This window comes from the organism of the source record quoted next, unplaced genomic scaffold, assembly GCF_019419815.1.
Source record: "Pyrus x bretschneideri cultivar Hongxiangsu unplaced genomic scaffold, Pyrus_bretschneideri_v1 Contig25, whole genome shotgun sequence".
Taxonomy (NCBI): domain Eukaryota; kingdom Viridiplantae; phylum Streptophyta; class Magnoliopsida; order Rosales; family Rosaceae; genus Pyrus; species Pyrus x bretschneideri.
In genome coordinates, this window is record NW_025999557.1 from 3,636,740 (window position 1) to 3,659,304 (window position 22,565).

Here is a 22,565-nt window from a genome sequence, read left to right on the forward strand (position 1 = left end):
CATTAATCCCTAGGTTTCTCTCTCTTGATGGATATACTGAGTTGTAACAAGGATTCATTCCTTTGATTTGGTCAAAAATGTTTGAAAGAATGTTATTTTAGAGACGATAAGTGATTCACTATTAATCACATGATAAAGTTTTAGAGATGGTTGAGTGACCTACTACTAATCATACTGATATTGTTTCTAATTTACACTCAAGTTCAATAGGTGTGAGGTTTTATATGAAAGATTTTAGTGCAATTAGTAATGACATCGTTTAGCTTTTGAGACATATTTTTGTGAGAGTTACTTTATAATATATCTCAATTATCCAACCGTATACAGACATAATGAAACTCTAATTATCGGAGCATCGTAGGGCATTTGAACTTGATCGAACAATGTCCTAACCCGATGTGATAATTTGGTCTTTATTCAAGATGGTCATCAATTAAAGAAAATCAAACCAATTAGCTAGTGACACCTTTTTGGGATTGATTCAAACCTTAAAATTCAAAACCCTAAACCCTGTAATTCATGCACGAAAAACACGACTACAATTATATATGGTAGGATCAATGGTCAAGATGTGATGTAATTAAACTGCCGGGTCCATGAACAAAAAACATGACTGCAATTATATATGGTAGGGTTTGTTGCAAGGTTGTGCTGCCAAACAAAAGGCTGTGGCGATGTTGCACAGAAATTAATAAAGAGCAAGTCCGTCAACCAAAAAATGAAGACTCAGAATTATTTTTCAAAGTTGTATCGAGAGAGAGAGAGAGAAAGAGAGAGAGAGACATCTTTTTCATAAACGTTGACATTTTACAGACTTTCATTTTCTTTTGTTCATCTGCTCCTAATTCTCTTTTCTTCTCTCTTTAGCTGGGTTTATAGTACCACTAGCCAGTATGCATGTCCCCGGACCACCACCACACCCAGCACAGATTCACACACCCTGTCACACCGAGCTTACCTTTCTCTACTCACGCTTACGCCACGTTTTATAGTCTAGGGCTCACTTATCTCTCTTTAGACAACGCCATGTTTCTTTGAAATGCCCAATTTTTCACTAACGCAAAACCCCAAAACAAGTGTCCTAAAAAAGCTCTTAAAATTGTCCATTATGCTTTTTCAAAGAGGAAAGAAAATCTCAATTATATATATGAAAAATGATAAACAACCATTCCCATGTTTAATCATGTTTGTTGTTTTCTTTTGATTTATTCAAAACGATGACCAAATGAAAGCAAGGTATGTGAAAAGTTAAAAAAAAAAAAGAGTGAAAATCATCTCTCTATATATGAAGATATACTTAAATTCTCAAATTAGCACTGGTCCAAAATCTCCATACTTCATAAGAGAAATGCTAAGGAGACTTAAAGTGAGACTATCCATCATGTTTTTAGCATAATATTTTATAATGTTGGTACGAAAATTGTATCAAAAATATAAGGTGGCGGATAATCCATATAGGGAGAGTTATACTTTTAAGAGAATCTCCTTAGCAATCATGATAAGAATCATCACATAGATGGAATGGATAAATGATTTGACATCTTAAAATTATCTTCATGGAATATAATTTATTTGTTTAATTATTTTGAACACTTTCATTTGTTTATGCATTTTTTGAGAGATATTTCAATGTGTCACGGGATAAATTATTATACAAGCAGAGGAAAATTTTTATTTATTTATTTTAATTATCCCTTTACTTGTATAATGATGTATGACCTATATTCTCGTGTGTGTGTTTCAGGCACAACAAAAATCTCTTGCATTTGTCGGATGATAATTATTAGATCTTGATATATCTAGTGATTCACGGATCTACGTACTTTACCAACTTGAAATTTAATAATTCATTGCTTGACTACTAGGCCAATTGAAGCTACTATTCTAGCCAGTTCACAAGTAATTAACGTACAAGGCCATGCAGTGGGTGCAGCAAGTCACAAGAAAAGCCATGAGTGAACAATGTATACTCCTTCCTTCATGATATTTCTCTTATTGCTTCTCCTTCTTACTTATTCAGTGATATTTCTCTTATTGCTTCATCTTCTTTCGAACTTAGTGTATCTTTATTTTTTTCTTTTATATTCACAACAATATAATTATCTATGATAGCAATGTTGGAGTAAAGTAACATTATTGTTTTAATTAAAAAAAAAAATCTCTCTTATTAATTAATATTAAAAAAAAAAATTAGAATCCAAATCCCTGTCTCCGGTTAATCAGAGAAAAACTTCTCAAATTTGTGACTGAATAACTAAATATAATGCATGCATGTATATATGGTGCCACCACTGTATATTCAAGTGTCAACGTTACTGTTGGGTTGAGTTGAAGTGTCCAAGGGTACATACGTCAATCCTCAGCACGTATGGGACCCTCTATCGATATGATTGCTTCACTTGTTGTAATTTGAGAAATGCTTTTAATTATAAAAAACACTTGAAATGTTTTCTACAAGAATAACATAACTGATTCTTCATACATGATACACTTAATTGTTTTTAAAACTTAAAAAAAATATTTAATCTAAAAACGTTTTCAATAATTTAAAATATTTTGGTCATTTGCTTGTAATAAGTTGTAATAAGCCATAAATTTCGTTAATTGTACCTCGTTAATTGTACCCAATTACCAAGTATGCACAAGATCAATGTCGGCATATAAGTTCACTTAAATTTTGATGATAAAATGAGATTACCAATCAGACCTTCAAGATTATAAATCTAAACATAGGGCCACCGGCCATGCAACGCCCCTCATGTAACGTACATTTCATATTTAGAGTTAGGGTTTCTGTTCTATTTTTTTACCAACGAAGGTCTCAACGAAAATAAGAAAAAGACTGAATAAGTCATATAGATTCTAGAACTAACAAATTTGAAGAAAAATAAAATGCAGAAATAAGTCGAAAAGAAGATATAGAACTGTTTGAAATAATCTTAGGGAAACTGGGAAAGTAGTACTGCAATTACAAAACGAAGATATTCTCGAGAAGGACTTCATTTTAATTTCATCATTTTTCGGGGCATACGAGGCAGGGGAATTTCCGCCATTGAAGAAACGCTAAATTACCTTTTTACCCTTGCGCGCAAATTTCTGACTCGAATACTCAACTCAATAGTCTCCCCACGTTTCCGAAGCAGTAGTAGTCTCAGCGAACCCGAAACCCTGGGGCTTCAGCTGCGAATCAAGGCCACCAAGACGCTCAGACGGCGGCTGATGGAACCCTACTCCACCGGCGTACGGTAGCATGTCCTTAACGTGAACAGCGCGAACGTTGTTATTATTATTATTATTATTCCCAGTGCCATCGCCATTCAGCCCTAGAAAGTCTCTTGTCAGACTGTCAGTCTTGCGCCACGTGGAGACATCTCCGGACGTGAACCCGCCTAGATACTCGGTGGAGATCATGTGGCTCGCCGTTCCAAACTCTCCCACGGTCAAGCCCGCTGACTGACCCTGTTGGGCTGCTGCTGCACCAACGGCTGCAGCCTTTTGGAGGAGTGCAGTAGCTGAAAGGTGGGCTGATGACGTGGAGGGGTTGGAGTTGGGTTGTGTGCTGACGTGGAGGCCTGGGAAGGGTGAGGTGATCAGGCCATTGTGGGGTTGTTGTGGTTGTGGCGGTCGTGGTGGGAAATGGCGATGAGACTCAGGCTTGATGAGATGATGAAGTGGGGAGTTTTGGGTGGGATTAGTGTTAGGGTTCTGATGAGATTGTGGTAGGTCCCATGGGGTGAGGGAGATGGTGGTGAAGGGAAGCAATGGTGTGTTTGGGTTTGTGAAGTGCTGTTGTGGGTGGGTTGGAAAAGGGAAGAGGGAGATTTGAGGTGTAATTGCAGCGGTGGTGGTTGTGGCGGTGGCAAATTGGTTTGCTGAGAGTCTTGCACTTTCTTCAGCCAAAGCATCACAAAAAGCCCTGTGAGTTATGAAGCTATCCTTCCTGAAAAATGTTGGATCACAAGCCAGAGGAGCAAGTTTGATCAATATGAGAACTAAAATACCCAATGCAACGTCGAATTCAACCCAATGCAACGTCGAATTCAAGACTTGTTACCTTTAGTTGTATAATTCAACTTGTTAATTTTTAGTTGTATCACAAAGCTAACAAGTTATAAGTTATAATCAATCATCATCGTATATAGCATGTACTTTAATCTTAAATTGGAATTTGATTTGGATCAAGATAAATGAAATGAGAGTCCAGTAAATATAAGGAGGAATTTAATTAGCAGACAAAGAACACAGCTACACAACAAATGCATATGATAGAAACACATTGTTCATATAGATGGTGCAAATTTGTGTCATTTCATTTGTTAATATCGCTCCTGCATAGATGGAAGACATATAAAAAAAAGGTTTTCCGCACATGCATGTGGGATAAGATCACAGGGATTAAACCGTCAAAAACCCAAAGAAAAATATACTTATAAGATGCATGCTATAATTTGATTGATGTGTTTAGTAATGCATGCAAAAATAAGCATTGATAATGGAAATGTGGAGAAAATTACGAAGATCCAAAAAAATTTACTTGAAAAAAGGGACTCGTGCATGAAACAAGAGGATACACAAAATCACAAGCCAAAGAAGGCAACTGAGAAAGAAGGATAGCAGCAGATATTCTTTGCAGATTTATCAGTTTTCATGATGACTCTCTGCCTTCTGCAAGTAATTGATACCACATACTTGATGCCTAAAGGCCAAAATAATGAAAAAATAAAATAAAAATAAAATACAAGTTCACGGGTTTTCTCCAACCATGAAATATATCCAAAAAGTACTTATATTTCTCTGACTTTTTCTTAGGTTCTCCATCATTGTTTTGTAGACCAAATAGAATTAGAATTCTCTTCCCTTTTTTTTTTTTATCCCTTTCCATCCCATATTTTCACTCTTTATTTTGTTTTTTTCTTTTTATAAAAAATTAATATAAAATGTTGACGTGGTTTAATCGCGACCGTTTAAATAAGAGGAGAGGGGAGATAATCCTTCTCCTCCGACCAGATATGCACTATGCAGACACTCCATCGCAAAAATAACAGAACAGGGAAAAAAAAAGGAAGGGATCTGGATTCTCTCACCTTCCATTTTCCCCTCCCCTTCCTCCCTCTCTCCCTTCCCTCCCCTCCCTCTCTTACTATTTGAACGCTCAAGATTAACATATATCAATCCTCTTGTTTTATCTTCACTGTAGAGAGAGAATGAAGAAGAGGAAACTGAAAGAGGAGTGGAGAGAAGACTCCATATGAAAAACCAAATAGGATTATTTTCGTCTATGAACTTGAGGACACGGCATATAAACCGAAAAAGTTACATAATTTTTGTTCTTTTTATAAAAAAGGTTTGACATTTAAATTTTCAAGCACGAGCACTATCTACGTACAGAAGGCAGGTTTCAGGCAACAGTCACTTGTATTAATGGTGTACATTTTGGTGCAACCTGCAACACTGCATTCAAACCTTCAGATATATATTCCAGGCATAATTTATTACTATTCCTGTGTAAAAACAACCTCAGAAACAAAAACAAAAACCCATGGAAAAACAAAAAACAATGATATGTTCTCAGATAGATATAAATTATAACATGAGACTTCCCAATTTAAGCAAAAGACCAATTTTTTGTATGGATCACATTGGGTCCGAACTCATGAAAATTCAAGAAAAAACACAATTTCCAATTTTTTTTTTAGGTTTAAAGAAAAGAAAGGGAAATTAATTAATCACCTGGAGAAAAGGGTTCCACAGTCACATCTATATTCTCTTGTACCACAGGTTTTGGAGTGAGCCTTCCAATCAGATTGAACAGCATAGATCTTGGAGCACTTGTCACACTTCCACTTCTTCTCCCCATGCTTCCTGCAAAAGTGTTTTTTGATCCCTGTGAGGTCACCAAGTGCTCTTGAAGGATGGTGATGAACACATGAAGGCTCAGGACAAACATAGGCTCTCTTTCTGATCTGATCCTTGCTGTTCCTTTGCTTCAGCTTCCATGGAAGGTTGTGGCCTCTCCTGTGAAGCTGCAGGTTTTGATCTCTTTGAAAACCCTTGTTGCAAATTTCACACACAAATCTGTTTGTGGCAAGTAGGGTTTTTGGGGATAATGCAATCACTTCAGCATCTGGATCTGGAACGCATGAAACAAAGATATTACTTTAATCTAAAAATAGACAAGTTGGCTAGAGCTGCGCTTTCCCCTCTGCACAACCAAGTTTGAATCTCTCCCCGTAGTCATTTAAATGAAATTTTTTGTATAATATTGCCTGCCTTAAAAAAAAAAAAAAAAAAAAAAAAAAGCTAGAGAGTCTCTAAGTTAATGCGACACAACTGAAAACACCGGTAATTATATCGACAAAAGTCAAATCCTAGAACATCTGGAATCAATCAACCAGAGATTAGTACATACCGGGGTTTCCGGGGAGGCTTCTTTTCTTTTTAATTTTGTTGGGTGGCTGATCAGACTGATGAGAAGAAATATTGGTGGAAAGGAGAAGAGGGTTTAAGGCAGCAGCAAAGTCTGAAGAAACACTATTAGCTTCCTCAGACAAAGAAGTGGAATTGGACATGGAGATTGGAAACATGGTTAGTGTCCAAGCTTCTTTGGACTAAGGAAAACTCCAAAGAGAGAAAAAACAAATTAAGGCTAGCTGGATAAGCTGAGAGATGAGACTGAGAGAGAGATAGATCTTTAGATATTAGAGAATCTGAGAACTTCTTCTCTATCCCACTTTAGCCTTCGCTTTTATTTGCACCTTTGAACACACAATTAGCAGGGAAATGAAAAAAAAATATTCATTTTTGAGGGGTCAAAAAGCAAAATATAAAGATTTTCAATCTCGTGAAGTAGTGACGATGATGATGATTCTGATGATGATGGGTTATTCGATCTCAACTCCAAGTCACTATCTTAGCTAGGCCATGGCATGGATTGCTTCTCTGAGCAACTCTGCAATACCACCAATACAAACCTCTCTCTCTCTCTCTCTCTCTCAGATCATCATCAAGAGCTGTTGTCCATGCAAATCCAACATGGAAAGAATACAGGCAATAAGATGTTCTCTCTCTCTCTCTCTCTCTCTCTCTCTTCACTATCCAATAACCCTCTCCTTTTTTTTTTCTTTATATGATTCTATAAATTTCAAGTTAGAGAGCGACAGGTGGAAATTATGAAGAGGATATTTCAGTACTACTCAGAAGCAGCTGGTTATTGTAGGCTTATAGTGTACAGTACTACTTCTGCAGCTGTGTGATGATTATGGTGGAACTGTGGAAGACTAAGGAAAACAATGGTGGGGCTAGAAAAACTTGGAAATTTCTGAATTTTCTTGGAAGAAACTAAAATTTAAAAAATGCTAAAAGATAAAAAAGAAAGAGTGGTGTTATTTTAAATAGAAAGTTAGATTACAACCCTTATATAAGATAAAGTTTAGATTAAAGCTGGTACAAGATTCGAAATTGAGTTTAATCTCTTGATTCTATTTAAATGCCATCATTTATATTTTATGTCATTTGTTTTTGGTAATTTCATGATTTTTCTTTTTCTAAGTCTATACTAATTCACTATAATTTATTTCGGTACATATATTTAGGTACACTAACTTATTAATTATAAACATATTTCGTACAAACGTTTAGGTACCCAAATTCATTATAATTAAGACATTTCTACACACTAATTCATTATAATATATTTCAGTACAAACATTTAGATACATACTTTTCGGTATAAACAAGTCAATTTAATATATATATATATATATATATGGGTACAATCATTCTTATGTTTCACCAATTTCTTTTAATGTTTTTTCATTTAAGTTTATTTAGTTTTTCAAAATTTAATGGAAGAAGGATAATTTGAGTATTATAAAAGTTTTACCCTTTTTGTCTTTTCTCTTTATATATATAGATGGTAAAATTCAATTGTATATTGATGTCTGATAAGCAAATGTGTTAATTTTAAGTGTCTAATTTAAAAAAAAAAAAAAAAAAAAAAAACACACACACACACACAAAGTGGAGGGAAAAGGCTATAGCTATTTAGGGAAAGAGCCAAAGGAAGTCAGGCAAAGCAAAGAGGAAGAAGCACAAATCCACTAAAATATTTTGGGTAATTTTTTATTTCTCTCTCTCACTATCCCTTTTTTATGAAATAATTGTTTTTGTGTTAGTTTTTCTTTTGGAAGGATGACGTTGGCACTTTCTGTCTTTTCCTTTGTTGCTGTAATAAAACACCCAAACCCTAAAAGGACCTTGATTTGAATATTAAAAGGAGGGATATTTGTTTACAGGAAGACTTAGAAGGAGAACACGAAGCAGCTTAAAAAGCTTTGTCAAGGTGGTAAAAAGGCAAAGAGATAAATAGAGATGCATGGACGGACCTTTCTTAACTTTATTTTTTTATAATACCCTACTACTACTAACATGATTGATTCACTGATATGTAAGAATATGAGTATGGAAGTAATTGTTATATCCGGTTGATTCAAATTGGTACAGTTAGATTGAGATACTAGAGAGAGAGCCAATAATATTATTTCTTACCCCGTAACCATATTATTGAGAATTTATAATGACTTTGTTGATTTAAACACACCACCTTCTCTATCTGCAATTATTTGTGCAAAGTTGTCATTGAACTATTTGGGGGGTTTTAGAATTTTATTCAACTCAATTGCTGGTGGTCATTGTATAGTTGAGGATTTTTCTTTCCCCTCCTCTGTGTCTGTTGTGGCCAAGCAAACAAACCCCACCAAGGGGGGCAATTTAGAAGGCCCTCTACCGTCTGCTCTTTTTCTCTTATAACTTACTTTATTCCAAACCCAAATCTAAAGCCACAAGCAAATTCTCCATTTTGTCCCCTTGGGATTACCAAAAGTGTCCTTGGCAAGGGATTCTCTTGCTTTGGAAGCCATGCGTGGCTTAACTAGCATGGGCAGCAACCATGCAAAACCAATCCCTTAAGCCTCAGACGTGTAGGGCATATAGGACCCCATTTGCGAGCTGCATGTTGTTCTAAATTGTTTGTTTCTCATATAAATCCTTTGGAAATTTGGAATCCTATGTGGTTTTCTTTTGATCTTTAAATTTTTTGAATATGCAGGGCTTTTTAGTGAGATTCACGTTCTTTTCTTTTGGGATAAGATGAGATTTATGCTTCACTGATTAACACCTTCAGGGAAAAACAGTGCAATGTACAATTGGCCGAAAAAAAAGAAAAAAAAATGAAGATAAAAAAATTAATAAATCATATAAACTAAGTTAGAATAAAAAGAGCAAGTATAGCACTCTAACTGTAAAATCATCATAACCTAAGAAGGCAATATTATCTGTAAAACCATTGCCCAAATTTTTTTGCCCAACCAGTTCCCCTCTTCACCAACTTAACCTAAATTTGTGTAAAATTAGGAACTGAATCCTTTTGGTGTTAACTGAAAATTGGCAAACAAAGAGATCCTTGTGGTTGTTGGGTTCTTTTTGTTGTTGTTTAGTGTTTGGGTTGATTATGTTTTCTTACTGTTTATGAACTTGGTTTTAGCACCATCCCCCCCCCCCCCCCCCCCCCCCCAAACAAAAAAAATGTTGGCCATTTGACAAATAGGATAGATCGACAACAAGGTCAAGTTTTTCTTCGTTGTGATCATATATTTGGATCCAGCTAGGGTCCTGGAAGTTGGTGGCAAATTTATCAATTACGACTTAGCCTTATTCTTTTGTACACTTAAAATTGGGTAAAGCTATAAGATCCAATTCATGAGTAATAATAATTGCGGAATAAGTAATTTACATATCTTGATAACTCTATCATAGGCCGATGGAGGATTCATTTCTTAATGAAGCTTGAAATTAATTATCACTCGTCACGATAATAAAATACGAAACCAATTCTCATAATTTGACCAAAAGGGTTGCTTTCAAAACAATGTTCATTTTTTTTAGCAAACGATATTATCTACACTAAGGGAGTGGGGGAGTGGGCTAAGCCTGTTTGCATTTTGACGAGAATTGAACCTAGCTAAGACCTTTCACTTACAAGTGAAGATGAATACCACTAGACCGTACTACTAAGTGGCTTCAAAACAATATTAATTAAATCGAATATATCACGCATGACCATGCCATGTCAGAATATTATACTATTCTAAAAATCGCCGTCTAGGCACTAGGAGGCTGGTCACCGCCCCGATTAATGTCTAGGCGTTTGAAAATTAAGAAAGGACACCTAGGCCTACTAAGGCGTCCGTTTAGACCGCCTAGGCACCTGTCCGCCAAGACCCACCTAGGTTGCGACTCACTTAGACAAAAAATAGATAACTTTCATTTGCATTTTATTTTTTTTCAATAAATTGTAAGAGACTTGTTGACTTAAATGAACAAACATTATATGCTTGTTTCCCATGTTTTCATTTTGTTCCAATAGCTCATAATATATATAATTCTATTGTGTAGTTTATGATGAAATTATATATACTTTAAGTATAAATATACACTTATTTACACAAAATATAATAGATTTAATTAAATCTGCCTAGACCCCGACTAGGCGCTAGGCCCTAATCCGCTGCCCGACTAGTGCCTAGCATCTTTTAGAACCATATAATTTTACATCTTAATCTTAGTCTTAGGCCCAATTTGGTGTTAATTTTTTTTTCACCACAAGCTGCTTACTTTAAATTTAAGCAGTAAAAAAATGTTTGGTAAAAATAAAATATCCTACTTATTTTAAAAGCAATGACTTCCAGCTTTTAAAAGCAACTTGTAAGTTGATTTTAAAAGCTGCTTTATTAAAAAATGGAGTTTAGCCTTTAATTAATATTTTTAATTCTTGTAATACGCTCATTAATTTTTAAAAATGACATTATTTATTCTTCTAGATACATTTTATCTTTGGAGAACAAAGTGACCACCATCACCTACCACTACAAGCCATAAACTCTTACACCACCATTGCCATTACCACCACCATTGTTGCCACCATCACCACACCACAATAGCACCACCACCACCACCATCACAACCATACCCACGACACTACCACCACAACTGTCACTACCATCGTACCGCCACCATCATCACCACCACCACCACCACCATGAACACAACTGCCACCACTGCCACCACAACTGCCGCAGTCGCCGTTGCCCTTACAACCATTGTTATTTAAGCAGCCTAACCACCACACCCATTTATTGGCACCATCACCACCACCATCACAACCATTGCTCTTGCCACCGTTGTAGTCGTCATTGCCCACACTACCACATCCATTTTTACCATTATATACAATTATATAACTTTTACAAAATTTACCAAACACTTTTACACTACTTTTCATACTCACAACACTTTAAAAATACAGTTTATCAAACGCTCAACTGCTTTATTTTGCAGCTGATTATCTTTAAAGACAGCAGAAGCAATTTTTTTTTAAAAAGCATAGCAATCTCAAACTGGCTCTTAGTCTCTACTAATATATTGTTAAACTGTAATACAAGTGAAAAAGAATATCACTAATATTGTAATACTATGTGGTAGTCATTGTCAAGGTAATTACCATCTGAAAGTATATGGACGAGCCTTCAATTAAAAATTGGGATTTTGCTAATTAAGCACTATCATAAAACTACTATCGATATGGAACTGATAACAGGCGATGAGTGAACAAAGTAGGACCACTAATAATTTATTTAACAATTTGGCCAAGTTTGAAAAATCAGAAACCCCTAGTAGCGTGGAGACTTCAAAAAACTACCCTTTCAATATTTTGTGGAAAATGACGTAAATGAAATAGGTTTACCACCAAGGTGATGATATGTTCTAATAAAACCATATTGTATGTAATTTTTTTTATTACATAGTATTATATTATTAGATTGCAACGTTATGTGATAGTAAACTTTTTCATGTTAGTTGCTCTACTTATTTACATCTTACTTATTCTAATTAATTTGAAGAGTAATGATATTCATACCATATTTTTATACTACCTTAGGTTGCAACTGATGTGGATAACCACATCATTGGAAAAATTTGAAAAACCCAAGGAAATGAAGGAGAAAGACTCATCATATACCACAATCATCATTTAATTAACTAGTTTTTCTTAATTATTAGTTTATTAAATAATGAACTAAATTTAAAATTTTGATTAATTCAAATGATGTGACTGTTCACATCAAATACCACATAAAATGGTATGAAAATAAGGTACAAAAACATGGTATAAATAACATTACTTTAATTTGAATCTATTTTATTTATACAACTTTGTTCTATTCTGCATTGCATGCAGAGATAAGGCAAATCTTGATGAATTGGGAAGAAATATAACACCGTGCGGGCCATGCCTTATTCACGGGTTCTTTCTATCACCAGATTCTCACATGCAAGTTTTCGGCTTTGAATTTTAGGAACATGAAAAGGCATAGAATATAAAATACACATGAATGTTATATATATATATATCTTATTCTATGCCTACGCGGCGAACTTATTTATGAAGTAAACCCTAATTTTTCAGTGCGAATTGTTAGACCGTGTTATCAATTTATTCATGTTAATTATAACACATGCATTTATTTTATTTTTGTTCTTATTATATCTATTTAATTACACTATACCATGAGTCTATACCACGTTGTTCATCAATATTATAACATTGAATTAATAACTTTATGTGTCGGCGTAGAAGACAAAACAAGTAAACCCTAAGGTAGTCATTCATGATTTCGAGTGAACATGAAATGGCTTATAATATCAAACATATTATATATATTTAAAATGTATATATATTGGATTAATCCAGTAACTATTTTTTCTGTTGAGAAGAAATAATCCACAAATTTACATGCTTGCACTTCACTAATCTTCTCCAGACTTGCAAGTATCTCATATTTTTGACTTGTGACATGCTCATAAAACATCTAATGCCGTGCCCTACATGCTGTCCGCCTCTAACAAAATATGTGAGTTGCCTAAAGTCTACAGACAGAACGAAATCTGAAAATTGATTTCCTCCAACCCCATGAAAATCAAGAATTTCTAGGCCTAAAACTATGGGCTCAAACTTCGGTGAAATGTCATCACATATTCACATGCATGCTTCAGGGGAACTTCTTGGCTTACCAAAGAATTCTAAATGCCTTCCTGCACGGAACTTACAGGAAGAAGTTTACATCAGTCCCACACCGGGGAGGAGAACAAGAGAGGTTAACGGCGGGAGTCGTCGAAGACAAACGACGGTTGGAAGCAATGAGCAATAGGGGTGAGTGGGCAGAATTGCAGGCCCAAACGACAAGTCATGGGCTTAAGCGATGGATATCACGTTTGTGAAAGTAATGGATGGCCCTAATCAATGAAAGGAAAGGCTAAAAAAAAAAAAAAAAAAAAAAAAAGGGGAAACCAAGGGCAAGCGACAATAAGTCCATTGAAATTGTTTCTTACGGAAAGCTTTAGAATAAGTGTTTGTAGAATGAGAAATGATTTTTGCATACTCCTTTTAGTTATTAGACTGAACAAATTAAGAGCCAAAATTCAGAAAGGGTGGGTAGAAGGTGAAAAAGATTATATCTTACGGGGGAAAGGGGGTTAGATTTAGCATTTATGAGTTGAAGATGGTATAACTGCTTAATTTTGTAAGTTTTCATTTGAGATTGTGTTTGCTCACTTCTCACGTGTCATCCACACTTACTATATTTTTCGCCAAACATGAAAACTGAATTAGCAACCATAGTTGTCCCACTTTCTTTAAAATACACTCGACTCTCTCTTCCCTTCAGAATAACTCAGACTAATCTTGATACGCCGTTTTCAGTCAAATCTAGTACACTTGCACTTGTGAGTAGAGGATATGATAAGAGTTCAATTGAAACTGCTTTTGTAGAAAGCATTTCTTATGCACTTCAGTGAAAGTGCATTAAAGAAAAACATTGAAATTTATATTAAATCCAAGCACGTCCAAGAAAAGAACCGTGCTAAGTGATTCTCCTCTAAGTGTTGTTGCCAAGACCCGAAAATACTTTTGAGTTTTTATGTACAACGTAGTAAAAAATGTCTTTGATCATTCAAAAACACCTTTAGCATTTCTATGAAGTCATGCACTAGGGAAAGCATGTTGATCTCATGAATTGGTGAGAGATTAGGAATTTTGAAAGCAGGAAAATACTTTATTTCTCCTTGTAGCCAAATTACAATTCGAGTGCAAAGCCTTTTCTTTCTGTGTTTTAAGAAAGAATAATTCTGTTTCTCTTATGTAAGAGGCCGATAAGTGTTATTAAGGGTGACCAGTCCACGAGAACATGGACTTCCCATCTTGTTCTCTAGAAACCTTATGTACAAATTAATCATGGAACTTAATTTTCTATCCTCCTTTAGTAATCCAAAATTCAGATTCTCTAAAAATGTTATTCTGGGTTTTATGTGTTAGTATCAGGATGTTACAGGAATATACTTGAGCTGTTGAGATGACACCGCCATCTACATTACAAAATCTTTCAGACCAAAGTTGCATTACTCTTACAAACCGATCGAATTCGTGCTTTTTGTAGAATTACTTTCATACTCGGATCCTGTCTTCATCTGTAAGACATCAACGGGGTAAGGAACACAGTTTTATGGTGATGTTTTAAAGAGCATAGTGTACCAGTTTTTGAGAGTCCACAGCTGACGAAGTGACTGAGGAGAGAACCATTTCGGAAATGAACCAATCTACGATCTACACGGTACAAAGGTAACATTATGAAGATCATTACTACCTAACTCTCTTTACATCTAACTAATTAAAACAACATTTCAGTAACAGAATATATCATACTGACAAACTACCAATGTAGTCACTTGGACCCAAAAACAAGAATATGTTTTAGGGTTTCTTGGAGCTTTTGCTGCAACTCCTTTTCAAGTTTAACAGCTTCTCAACAATCTACATTCCTTTAAGAGAGGCCATAAATAGATTACAACAGGCAGAGACAGTGGTTTTTATAGATTAATAAACAACAACCTTGCCATAAATAACGATAAAAGTTACCAAAGGTTCTGTCCAAGCAATGCCTGCAACCTAGCCAAGATAAAGAAAGAAGAGAGGAAATTATTAGAAGAAGAAACGGAGGCAATCAATTATCATGTGCAGGGTTAGAAACACCAGAAACAAAGATGGTTTCTTTTCCACAAATAACTGCTTGCTCATCCCCCTATCCTGTCAATACCAAGAAATCCAGAAGAAAGTTATGGCCTAATGGCACTTGAAGAGAAACCCCAGAGACAAAATGAGAGACTATGAAAACAACTGTTGAAGACTTTAGCATTGTTGCGAAAGATATGGGAGGAAGTGAAAACCAAAGACGGGGGAGAGAGGGGGAGAGAGAGAGAGAGAGAGAGAGAGAGAGAGAGAGAGCAATGCAGAAGAAGTTTAGCTAGCTAGTCTACTTTGGGGATGAACCTACGTAACCTAAGCGATCAGCCAAGATAATCACATCTTCATCTTCGCCTACTTCAGCACTCGGAATGGTCAAGTCTCCCTTAAATCTCTCACTAAATAGTTCTTCCCAAAATCCTTCATCAAGCTCTTTATCCCCGCTATCTAGTGGCTCTACCACTTCCCCCTGTTCCTTTCTCACCTTACCTAATCCTTGCATTTCCATCGCAAGTGCTTCTAGCTCCGACATTTCATACTCACAATCGCCAAATTCAAGAGGCTCATTTTTAACTGGGTTTATTCCTTTGCCTCTTAGGCTTGATTCGCCGCCACCAACACCACTAGTTCCTTGATCAATTGGCCTCCTCCTTTTCTTAGTCATTGCCTCTTCAAGCTCCTTCCTTTTCTCCTTGTGTTGGACAAGCTGCTGTATAAAAGCCGGGTTCTGCATTGCCCTTGCCAAGAAAGCCATCATCTGCCGCTGCCTCATTTCTGTCTTTTGTAACCTTTGTTCCATGGCCTGAAGGTAGGCTCTAGTACTCTGCTGCTGCTGCCTAAGCTTCACTAGTTCCATCATTAGAACCTGCTTGTCACGCCGCAACCGATCAACTTCTCCATCCAGCCCAAACTGGCCAAGTTCCACACAAGTGCCGACAGTTTGCTGTCCCGGAAAAGGCTGAGAAGGTGCCTTTCTTCTTTTAATGTTCTTCAAAAGATGCTTCTGACCCCTTACAAATCCTTCATTGGCAAACTCCCATCGGTCAGGATCAACCTTTCTAAAACCCTGCAGAAGTTAATTACATTTAGGACCAAAATTCCCAAGAACCAATGACATTACAAACCCTAATTGCCCAATCAGATTCAGAAATCTATTATCTTCTCCATTAACCCTTTCAACCAATGCCCATCAAATATTTGATACACACTAAATATTTTTATCTATCAGTATTGGTGGAATGAGACAAGATAGAGACTAAATTATTCTGCACTTCACAAGGAGCTCAGATCGTGCTGAATATTGTATTACCAACTTTTGAAATTTGACACCAGTGGAAATCAAGAAAGATGAGCCACTAATGAGAAAGACAAAATATAGAAACTTAAAAAATGTAGTGATTTTCACTCCGATTCGTCTAATTCTGCGCTTCTCTCTTTACTTTTGTCACTAAATTCATATTTGATTTATTAAATCTCGAGAAAAGAAAGCCATGGAAAAGTGTAGGAAGGGTAAAAATGATTGCGAAAATCACCACCCAAAAGGACAACTCTGAAAAGGAGCATAAATTAAAAAGAAGAGAAGAGTGGATGGGGTAAAAGCAACAGGTAGTTAAAAGAGTAATGTACAACCATGAGTTATGAAATTGAAGAAATGAAAGCCATTATTTAAGTAAAACAGTATCAAGAAATGAGAACAACCTTTTTTTTATCCAAAATTAAATATTCAAAAAAACAAAAACGCTCATATGATCAAGAACATTTAGGATTAGCTTACGATTTTCTTGATAGTGTTGAAAAATATAAGAAAGAAAATTACAAGGGACTACAACGCAACATATTAAAGATCGATGATCGTATTCATCCACATAAGATTTGAGTAAAGTTAATGAGTTTCGAACACCCCCTTTAGTTATCTGTGCTCCAATTGAATATTTTACGTTCTCAACCGAATCGGATTGTTTCCACATACATATAAACTTCGAAGATCTGTAAAAACTTGATGAAAAAGGATTGAAGTTTTCACTAACCAATTTTTAAAGATTTCAGCTTGGGGGTGAAAACAGACACTTACGTAAGTGTTGAGCTGCCTCACAAAGCTTGAGAAATTATTGTGCTTGAAGTACCTAGGCAGGAGGCTCATCACAAAAGTATGTGGGTCCCACACCACAAAGCTCCCCCCTTCCCTGCTCCACGACACGACCCGATTCGAAACCGGGTCGTCCACCATATCGTATGTCTTGTTCAGAAACGGCGGAGGGCCCGTGTCGTTCAGGCCCTCCATCGGCTGCGGCGGAGGGATCATCATCACCATCGGGTCGAAATCTGGACCCGATTGAGACGAACTCGAACCCGGGTACTCTTCTTTCACTGGGTACAAATAATTCATGGCTGAAAATCGCAGAAATATGAACAAAATCTTGGTGGGTATCGAGTCTCGCACCGATTTCCACTAGGTTTTTTTTTTTCGAAATCGAATTCTGGGTCGGATTCAAAATCCGATTTTGATAATCAATTAAGCAAGAACAAGAAGATTAATTAAGAGATTAAGAGAGTAAAAAACTGACATGGGTTGCTGTTGAAATGCAAGATAAAAGGCAGAGCTGCGGTTGTCATGAGCTTCCTGCTTCCGAGTAGGAGCTCAAAGGCGCAAACTTTTCGAGATTTCTGATCAGGGAAAGGAAGATTTGAGCTGAATCTGAGCAAGAATAAGTTCTGAAAATGGAAGGAAGAGAGAGAAAGAGAGGATAGATTGAGAGAGAGAGAGAGAGAGGAGGGGGCGGAGCTGCAAAGATTGAGGCTTTGGACTTCTGCTTTCTTCTTTGGGAAAGTCGTTTTAGCCGTTATATATAGTTGGCAGGTTTTGTCACATGAGAAGAAGCTGCAAATAATAAGAGCACAAGCGGGTTAAATAGTGATTTAATCAATTTTTTTTAAAATGCTTTGGGAACGTTCTAGACTTTTGGGAGGTATTTGTAATTAGGAATTATTATTAGTATTTTAAAAACATTTTTAATAAGTATTTTTTTTTTTTTACTAATGGAAAGTTTATGATGCCAAATAAAAATTTTAAAATACTAATAATAATTTTCTAATTTGCCCATTAACTCTTTCTCCAATTGGGCAAGAATTTAAGAGAGAGAGAGAGAGAGAGAGAATGGTCCCTAGGGGAGGGAGCGAGAGAGAGAATGGTCCTTGGGAAAGTTCTGGAAGGAGGTTCCATGGAGTATGGTGGAGGCACAGGTGGGAGATTAGTTGTGTAGATATCTAAAATCTCATTGGATGAAGCATGGACCCCACTCATAATTGGGTGACATCACATGGGGAAGCACTATTGGGTGGAGGATAAATATCACAAAATAAAATAATTTGGTAAAGAGGGTTTGGACTTTGGAACTTTGGAGTTGAAGAATTTGAAAAACGCGGTTGGATTGGTTGGCAGGGACTGCTAACCAATTCTAAATTATTTGTTGGACAATTAGTGATGTGTTAATGCGTTGGGAATGTTTTGCTTTAATTGCCGTTGGACTAAAATATTGGGAATTTTAAAAAATGTTAAATGAATTTATACACACTTTTTAATTTTTTTTATGAACTAAAATTTAAACGATTTGTCATATTAAGTTTTTGAAATTATTAATTTTTCATATGTCCGTAATAATCTTGAAAGGGTGTTGAGAGTTAAAAATTCTAAAATAACTTTGAAATAAAGTGATGTGCAAGACACATGACTTATTTTGGATGAAAAATGAGTGAGATGACAAATTAATGAATTTGAAAAGTTGATATGACAAATACATTAAAATTTTAGTTTATATGACAAACTAAAAAAGCTACATAACTTATAAAATTTCAAAAAATTTCCCTTACAAATTATCCTTTGAATACTAAATGTGATTTGTTGCACAAGACTATATTGGACAAGATTAACTTCATGGATTAAGCTAGAATGACTTGACATGGATTAAGTAGCACAAGAATAATGAAACTCTTGGTGCAGTATTGGACTAAGTCACGGACTAAATTATTTTTGGAATCCAAATATTTTTTTTGTCATTTTAATTCATCATATTAATATTTTATTACTATTAATCCATACTTTTTTATCTGACTCACTCTTTCTCATCTCTCTCCACCTTTCCTTTCTTTTCTCTTACTTTCTTTTCCTTTCTCTACTTCGTATCGTCCATAATTGCTCTCAAAACGCCTTCCTATCAACGCATTAGGAAATTGCGAATAAACACCTTAACCCAAAAACCAAACATTGTACCCAACCTCTCCAGTAGCAATTACAATGGCGAATTCAAATCAAACAAAAAAAAAAATCCCAAATTGTTTTGTTTCCATTTTGACAAAAAAAAAAAAAAAAGGAGAAAAATTGAGTCGAATCCTGGAACGTCTGGCGCACCTCCATCTAACTTCGCCCCCTTCCTCAATTCCCCTTCAACTTGGAAAGCTTTCATGGATTCCAAACCCAGGCCTCACCTCCGTCTCCAACTATGTGCTCGAGCTCTCCCTTTCGACAAGGCCTAGGTTTCAGATGTTGGATTTGTAAACGATGCGTGCTTGCAAACACGCATATGTGTAAATGACGCGGGTGTTGGAAATGGGATTAGCAATCCTTTACTTTTTGGGGAGTCTTGCTAAGACCATCAGTGAAGCATTTAGTCGACACGAGTCCGACTTAGTCTCATTAAAGTTAGTCCTTAATTACTCGCACCAAATACAGACCAGTAATCCTAGCTAAGTCAGTCCAGTCCAGTGCAAATTAGCGAGGGCAAACAAACACGCCCTAACACATCTTAGGGCATCTCCAAAAGAGATGTCAATCATATTACATAAAATATAAATTTAACAGTCTATGTGGCACTTTAACAACTTCTAAAGTTTTTCTCTCCACCTGATATGTCAATTTAAACTATTATTTTATTACATTAATAATTATAATAAATGTTTAAAAAAAACTCAATAATAAAATAAATAAAATACATTTAATAATCAATTAAAAAAAATTGAAGCTGCTGCTAATTTTGGCAACAACAATAAGGGTTGACAATCCATATCATACCATATCGGATTTGGCTTTTGAGTTGAAAAAATATTATTTTTTTTACTACTAGTGCTGATTTGGATATTTTGATATCTCATTTGAGATGCTCTTATCTTCTCACATTTTAATGGCATTTTCTTTGTCGTTTTATCAACTTTGGTGTGGTGTTTTTCTTCTTTAAAATAGATGTCGACAGTAAGAGGAGAAACTAAAGGACAAAAAAATAAGAATATTTATTGTTGTATTTGAAGGTTAGAGCTTTTTTTTATTTTTTTATTTTTAAATTTTTTAAATTTAAATTTTAATTTAATTTAATTTTTTTAATTGGAAGCTTGAAGTTTAGAGCTTTAGGAGTCGTCGCAAGTGTTATGTTGGTGGATAAATATTTTTTTTCTAAATTATAAATCCTAAACCTTTTTTTTTTCTCTTCAACTCGTCTATGGGTTCAAACTCTCGTCTACTTTTAGATAAGTTAGAATAATAATAATAACGGTTTTATTTAATAAAAAACCTCAAAGAGTCTTCTAAGGGCTGATGGCTAAGATCCATGTTTCCCGAATCAGGTTTTGGTTGAAAGTTGTACATTGAAACTTACTTTAATGGTCATTAAATTAATCTTTAAATCCAAAGAGAATCCCTCCTTATAAAAATTGAGCATGTCCTACCAAAAATAATAAATAAATAAATAAATTGAGCATGAGCAGGTAGTCACCACCGTTGAGCCTGGCAAAGTAAAATGGATTTGGATACGGGGTTCAAATTATGGGGATTCTAGGAATTCTTACATCTTAGTCGTTCATTGTATATCGTGCGGTAAAAAATCATTTGAATTTTATTATTTAAAGTTAAACACAAATAGTACCTAACGAAAATTAGCTGCACGATATACGATGAACGGTTAGAATGTGAGGATTTCTAAGAGCTCTATAAAAAGGATCCGGAGAGGATCCTCATCCAAGTAAAATACCCTCTCTGGGTCTCTGAAAAGTGCTACGTGGACCAATCAAAACTTGAAACGTAGCAAGGTTTTAGCTGTTAAAAAATGCTTATCTTCTTCTAATTACGTTAATATGATTATAGAATAGTCAGACGTGGTACCCTACGATGCCGACACGCCACCTTCTCGGCACAAGCGTAGGGAAAGTGGAGTTAGGGGATTGGTCAGCACAGAGCCAATAGTGTTTCTTGTCACAATATAATATTACACAGTCACCAGCCACGCACTAACTAAGGACAAGTTGCACTTGATTAATCCGATAAAAAAAGTTAAGCATCGGTAATATTTTTGTAAGATAATGCAAATTGTGCTTGGATTCTCACTCGGTCTTGTTCAAGTTATAGGACCACATTGCTAGATATTTGTTTAGAGAAATGATAATTTAATGAGAGAACCAATAAGGAATGAGCTTATGATTCGGGCTTAGTGTTGAGTCTTGATCAGATGAAAATTACGTTATTTTTTATGTCATCCGTTAAAGATAATGGTTCACGAGGCTTAGAAGTTATCTTCTGTTTCTATCATCTTTCACCATATTCTTATTCTGTATGGTATGAAAATTTAGACCTTAGTCATTTAAATGGAATCAGCTAACTAGACGAATACAGTATCGTTGATTCTAAAATGAATTATCTCACTTTTAATAAAAAAGAAAGTTGAACAATTTTTCATGTTATTGTTCCCCTTCATAAAGCATTGTAAAATAACGTTGAAAATAAACAGTTTTGACCATCATGCAATATTGTATAATGAAAATAATAATAAAGAAATTACATGATTGATAAAGAAAAGTACAAATGATAGGTAGTTCGAATACCCTAATTATGGATTGGGTATACATTTAAATCGTGCGTGAGAGTGTTGGAGCATTTAGATTAAAGACTGGGTTCTAGGAGTGAGTCATCTGCCTTACGTTGGACATTGATTCCTTGATTGCCTCATAATACACGTGTTATTTAGAGAAGATCATGCAGATCATATATAATTAGGAATCTAGGGTTGTGATTACATTTGGCTTTACAACTAGGGGACAAGTGTCTGGACACTCAAAGCCTCAAATGTAAGTACATGTTCCTTGGTACTTTTTACTAGGAATTTAGGTTTAGGGTTGTGACCAATCTGGTTTGTGATTGCATTTGGCCTACCTAGTGGACAGGTAGCACGATTTTGGTCCTATTATTTTCGATCATATCCAAATCTGATTACATGAAAATTATTTTATCAGACGTGTAGGAGTTCATGAGTTGACCAGCCTAACTCTCAACTATTTTTCACCATAATTTGGCCCTTTGTGTCTTCTTCCTCCACGATCAACAGCATGGGACATAAATATCTGCCTTATGCATCGTTCTTTAGACATAAATATTTGCCTTATGCATCGTTCCTTA

At 35.4% G+C, this 22,565-nt stretch overlaps 2 protein-coding genes across 8 annotated transcripts; both read right to left on the reverse strand.

Moving 5' to 3' along the window:
* Positions 1-2,917: 2,917 nt before the first annotated feature.
* On the reverse strand, positions 2,918-7,000 carry LOC103941890 (protein indeterminate-domain 12-like). The gene is made up of 3 exons (XM_009352090.3): positions 6,410-7,000; positions 5,731-6,130; positions 2,918-3,940 (listed from the first exon to the last, which is right to left on the reverse strand). Exons 1-3 carry the CDS (start codon positions 6,582-6,584, stop codon positions 3,115-3,117), a joined length of 1,401 nt encoding a protein of 466 aa, XP_009350365.2. The 5' UTR covers positions 6,585-7,000; the 3' UTR covers positions 2,918-3,114.
* A 7,240-nt stretch (positions 7,001-14,240) lies between these two features.
* On the reverse strand, positions 14,241-17,984 carry LOC103941889 (heat stress transcription factor A-2c-like). Of its 7 annotated transcripts, XR_007259338.1 has the most exons (6): positions 17,698-17,984; positions 17,205-17,521; positions 15,002-16,199; positions 14,827-14,931; positions 14,645-14,716; positions 14,241-14,580 (listed from the first exon to the last, which is right to left on the reverse strand). XR_007259338.1 is itself a non-coding variant. In XM_048586687.1 (3 exons), exons 1-3 carry the CDS (start codon positions 17,744-17,746, stop codon positions 15,423-15,425), a joined length of 1,143 nt encoding a protein of 380 aa, XP_048442644.1. In that variant the 5' UTR covers positions 17,747-17,984; the 3' UTR covers positions 14,987-15,422. The 7 variants fall into 7 exon arrangements, 1 of the variants encoding a protein (XP_048442644.1); XR_007259339.1 differs by having other exon boundaries at positions 14,241-14,716; positions 14,827-14,923; XR_007259336.1 differs by having other exon boundaries at positions 14,241-14,716.
* Between the last annotated feature and the right edge of the window lie 4,581 nt (positions 17,985-22,565).